The sequence below is a fragment of the Plasmodium gaboni genome, chromosome 13, assembly GCF_001602025.1.
Source record: "Plasmodium gaboni strain SY75 chromosome 13, whole genome shotgun sequence".
NCBI lineage: Eukaryota > Apicomplexa > Aconoidasida > Haemosporida > Plasmodiidae > Plasmodium > Plasmodium gaboni.
The window spans coordinates 1,008,396-1,014,033 of NC_031493.1; the positions used below are offsets into that span (position 1 = coordinate 1,008,396).

Here is a 5,638-nt window from a genome sequence, read left to right on the forward strand (position 1 = left end):
TTGTATCCTTATATATAATATATTTTTTTAATTATTATTTTATAAATATTATTTAATATTTATATGATTATTTTTTTTTTTTTTTTTTTTTTTTTTTATATTTTTTTTTTTTTTTTTTTTTTTTTTTTTTTTTTTTTTTTTTTTTTTTTTTTTTTTTTTTTTTTTTTTTTTTTTTTTTTTTTTTTTTTTTTTTATTATTATTATAAATCCCTAATTTTTAATTCATTTTTGTACACCTTCATAAATGTTAATATTTTATAATGATAAAAACTTTTATAACATAAAAGATAATTTCTATGAAAAGACCCTTCATCCTTCCTATAACCAAGATCACATATTTTATAAAAATTAAAAAGGAAAAAAAGAAAGAAAGAGAAGGAAGGAATGTTATATTTTTTTTCTTTTTTTTTTTTGGAAAAGTAATTTTTTAAACAATATTAAAGAAATATTATATAATACTTATAATTTATTTTACATAACATATATTCTATTGGACACTTGTTTTAATTTTTGTATACGAAAAAAAAAATAAAATAAAAATAAATAAAATAAAATAATATTACAGAATCAAATGAAAGAATTAAATCATTCATAAAAAAAAAAAAAAAAAAAAAAAAAAACAATATGTTTAATATTATGTGAATTATAAATATTGTACAACCAATGAAAAAAGAAAAAAAAATTAAATATATAGAAATAAGAAATTTTTTTTTTTTTTTATATAGGAAAATAAGAAAATCATCTAATTCATAATATATTTATATTTATTATTTTTGTGGTCCCTTTAAAATGCATAAGAATATATGTATATATGGAGGGTCCTTTGATCCAATTACATATGCTCACGAAATGGTTCTTGATAAAATTAGTAATTTAAACTGGATTCATGAAATATGGGTAGTTATATGTAGATGTAGAAATGATAAAAGCTTAACAGAATTTCATCACAGACATAACATGTTTACTATAATAATAAATAACTCATCTAAAATAATAAAAAGCAAAATATTTTTAAAAGATCTTGAATCTCATAGTGAAATGACTCCAACTTATCATTTATTAAAAACTCAAAAAGAATTACATCCTAATTACAACTTTTACTTTGGTCTTGGATCAGATTTGTTATGTGATATATTTTCATGGGATGAAGGTGAAAAACTAGTGTTAGAAAATTCATTTATAATTATTGAAAGAGGTCACTTTAAAATAGATGAAAATCTATTAAAGAAATTTCCAAAATATTATTTAATTAACATACCCAAATTATCTTTTATTAATTTTATTTCATCAAGTGAAGCTAGGAAATTTTTAACCAAAGAAAATGATATAAACGATATAAAAAAATATATTCATCCCCTTACTATTGATTATATTATAAAGTATAAGTTATATGATTTTAATTAGGCATAATTACCCTTCTCCTATATGTATTATGCACATATTTAATTATACATATATGTTTATTATTTTAATCATACATTTTTAAGAACATTAACCCAATGCAAATATATATATATATATATATGATTTATTTATTTCTTCTTTATTAGGTAATTCGAAAAAAAAAATAAAATTTTAAATGTATATCCTTTCAATTTTTAATTTTTAAGTATATATGTAAATATTATCATTATTTTTCTTTTCTTTTTGATTTTTTATTGTTATTTATTTATTTATTTTTTTTTTTTTTTTTGTTTATAATTTAAAAAATTATTTAAACTAAATATGACTTTTGAATTTTTTTTTTTTAATAATAATAATTAGTAATAATGAATTTATATGTATGTATATATATATATATATATATATACATATTTCCCCACCCCGTTATATCCATTATTATTTTTTTTTCTTACTTCTTAATTCTATAACAATAGGTGATAATATAGCACCATTTTCGGTCTGTACATTAATAAGTTCAGAATAATCTATGTCCTTTTTAATTCGTTGAACAGGATTATTCATTTCCTCACAACATTTTAAAAAGTATTCATCTGATTCTAATGTGTTATTTCTACTATCAGGTTTATTTTTTTTTATTAATGTTTGATTTGGTGCTAGTGATACAAGAGCTTTATATTTTACTCCATTTAAATCATAAAAAAATTTTCCATTTTGAGTTTTTATAAACTCATCTGTTTTCATATCATCTTTAAAAGATAAATACATACGTGAATAGATTATATCATTGGGAGAATCTTTTGATACACTTCCATTTACAAAATAATAATAATCTAATTCATCTTTTATATTATTTGAAAATGAATCAAAAAAGTTTTCTTCAGTTAATGTTGGAGGTAACTTTCTTATAATGATTTTTTTTTTTTTAACATTTATACTTGCTTGTTCTAATAAAGGTACTAATACATCTTTTTTTTTTTCTGATGAATATTGTTTATTTGATTTTTCATCATACCTAAAATACGACGTAGAATATTTATCATAATACTTATTCCTTGAATTATAATACATTTTACTTTTTATCGTTTTTTCATTTTCTTCATAATGTTTGATATCATATTTTCTATGATGCTTATCTTCATAATGTTTAGATTCTTCTTCTTTTTTCTTCGTTTCATTAGTGTCTTTTTTATTGTCTTCTTTAGAATCAACTTTTCTTAATAATATTTTATATGGTCTTTTACTTGTGGACATTTTTTTTTTTTTTTTTTTCTTGTTACTATATTAATTTCACATGTATTATTATTTAAAAAAAAAATAATAAAACACATCAAATTTAAATTATATATATATTATATATATAATAACATCTTTATGTTTGTTAAAACTTTAATATGAACCTTATATAATATATTAATAATAACTTAAAAAAAAAAAAAAAAAAAAATTTTTTTCATTTCACCTATTTACATTATACAACACAAAAGATTGATGAATAAAAAAAATTATAATAATTTATTAATCTTTTTAGAATATATGCATTGTTTATGGCAATTATAATATGAAAATAATTTTATTATAAAACATTATATTTCCAAAAAATTTTAATAAAATCTACAAAAACACAAATAATTCAATTTTTAATTCTTTTATATGTTATATTGAAATAAACATATGAAAAATGTGAACTACTTTAAAAAAGTACTTCAGAATAAAAATCAAAAAAAAAAAAAAAAATACATCAATATAAAAAAAATACATTAAATAAAGAAAAAAAAAAAAAAAGAAAAGAACCCCTACATACATATATTGTTCGTGTATTTAAGTATATTCATATTTTTATATTTTATAAAAATATAAATTTATAAAAGTTATAAAATTATTCTAACAATTAATCATTTAATTTTTAACGAACATGATATTATTTTATGTATTTTAAAATTAAAACGTAAGCGAAAAATATATATATATATATATAATATATTAATACATATGTTATATTATATATGGCATATACATTATAGTCCTATTTAAATTATATTAAATTTTGGGCTTTATAAATTATACCTAATTGATTACTTCAAAATTACAAATACAATATGTATACAATATAATTAAAATTAAATACTTATTTAAGTATACAAAATAGTATGGGTTATATAATAATTATATTTAAAAAAAAATTTTAATGCAGAAAAATCTACATAAAAAAAAAATATATATAAAATAAAATTTACATTTTTTTTTTTTTACTATGTAAAATGAAAAAAAATATATATCTTGAATAAACAAATTAAACCATTTTAATAACATATAGATATTATTAAATAGTATTCAGAAATAAAAAGTAAAAAAATAATATAATAAAATATATATTGATTTAATTTAAAATAAATTTAAGATTATATTTTATTGTTATTTTTTTCTTTTTTGGATTTTTCCTTTTTTTTTTTTTTTTTTGTATTTTAAGAATCTTTATGTATACATATTTATATTTATAAGCTAATTCTAAATTAAAAAAATATATATAATATTTAATAATAATATTTTGTATCTTATAATAATGATTTACAAATTTTACAATTGCTCAAGGAAGTTGTATGAGCACACAGAGAAATTAAAATATTTTATAACAAAAAATCAATTAATAAATACATATCAAAATAAGTTTCAGAAAAGTATCTATTTTGTTTACAAAAATGGAAATAATGGGGGTTTTAATGAAAATACTGTATTTTTAAATAACGATAATAAACATTATAATGATAGAAAAAGTAGCTTTAGAATGCACTCCATTGTGTTTGCAAACGTGTTAGGTTTAGCAGTTCATGCAAAGAAAGATGAAGATTACGAAAATATAAATTTTATAAATAATGAGCTATTAACTGATTCAACTGTAAATATAAATGAAAATGTTATAAAAAAAAATGAATTTAGTTTTATAGGTAAAAATAAATTATTCGGTAATTCAAATGATAATAATACCAAACAAGCAGATAATGCCTTAAAAGGAAATAATAAGAATGGTTCAAAAAATGATAAATATGAATATTATCAAGAATTAAGTGAATATAGCAATATGCAAATATTTTCTAGTAATAGTCACCATGAATTGGCAAATGAAATATGTTCCAATTTAGGTATAGGTTTAGGTAGAGCTTATGTTGGAAAATTTAGTGATGGAGAAATAGCTCTTCAAATAATGGACGAGGTTAGAGGAAGAGACATTTATATAATTCATTCAACTCCAGCAGGAGGAAAAGATGTGCACTCGCGTTTAATGGAATTATTTTTATTTATATCAACCCTACGAAGATCATCTGCCAAAAAGGTAACGGCAGTTATACCATATTTAAATTATTCAAGACAAACCAAACATTTAGATGACCATAATTATGTTCATTCCCTAGGAGCCCCAGAAATAGCTATTTTGCTACAAGCTTGCGGAGTTGATTCAATAATTTCTGTTGATTTACACAATGCAAGGATTGAAGGGTTTTCTACAGGAAAAAAATTTCAACCTCCACTTATGAACATTAATCCTCAATCATTGGCTGTTGAATATTTTAAAAAAAAAAAACTTCGAAGTCCAGTTGTTGTATCTATTGACAACGAAGGTGCTGAAAGAACAAAAGAATTCTGGATTCGAATGAATAAGAACTCCATGAATGCAGGTTTTACTACTCTTGTTTCGAGTAATTATAATGAAATTAATAGTAGAGAAGGTTATCCAGTTAATGATTCATACGAATTAAATGATTTCAAAAATAATAATATGAATTTATATAATCAAGATAACAAAAAAAATAATACTAATGCTTTAAATAATTCTAAAATTGTAGATAAAAAAGAAAATGATATGTTTGATAAAGAAAAATTTACCATAGTTGGAGATATTAAGGGATGTGATTGTATTTTAGTAGATGATATTATTGATACAGGAGAAAAATCTCAAAAAGTTGCTGCTATTTTAAAAAATGCAGGAGCTCGTAAAATATATTTATATGCCACTCATGCCATATTATCTGATGGTTGCATTGAAAAAATTAATAATTCATGTATAGATGAAGTTGTAACTACAAATACTATACACATTCCAAGTAATATATGTTGTGAAAAATTGCATATTTTGTCAGTTGCAAAATTAGTAGCTGAAGGAATTAAAAGGGCTCATAATGAACAATCACTAAATGCATTAGAAGATTTTTCTGATGGACAAATAGAAATGAAAGTATAG

The 5,638-nt window shown here is 19.5% G+C and overlaps 3 protein-coding genes across 3 annotated transcripts; 2 read left to right on the forward strand and 1 right to left on the reverse strand.

Annotated features, from left to right (window-relative positions):
- Positions 1 to 789: 789 nt before the first annotated feature.
- On the forward strand, positions 790 to 1,404 carry PGSY75_1327600 (nicotinate-nucleotide adenylyltransferase; the record flags this gene model as incomplete). Its single annotated transcript, XM_018787335.1, has 1 exon — positions 790 to 1,404. One exon carries the CDS (start codon positions 790 to 792, stop codon positions 1,402 to 1,404), a length of 615 nt encoding a protein of 204 aa, XP_018640077.1.
- A 435-nt stretch (positions 1,405 to 1,839) lies between these two features.
- PGSY75_1327700 (putative regulator of nonsense transcripts 3B) lies at positions 1,840 to 2,655 on the reverse strand (the record flags this gene model as incomplete). Its single annotated transcript, XM_018787336.1, has 1 exon — positions 1,840 to 2,655. The coding sequence occupies one exon, from the start codon at positions 2,653 to 2,655 to the stop codon at positions 1,840 to 1,842; it is 816 nt and encodes a 271-aa protein (XP_018640078.1).
- Positions 2,656 to 3,964: 1,309 nt separating this feature from the next.
- On the forward strand, positions 3,965 to 5,638 carry PGSY75_1327800 (putative ribose-phosphate pyrophosphokinase; the record flags this gene model as incomplete). The annotated part of the gene is made up of 1 exon (XM_018787337.1): positions 3,965 to 5,638. The coding sequence occupies one exon, from the start codon at positions 3,965 to 3,967 to the stop codon at positions 5,636 to 5,638; it is 1,674 nt and encodes a 557-aa protein (XP_018640079.1).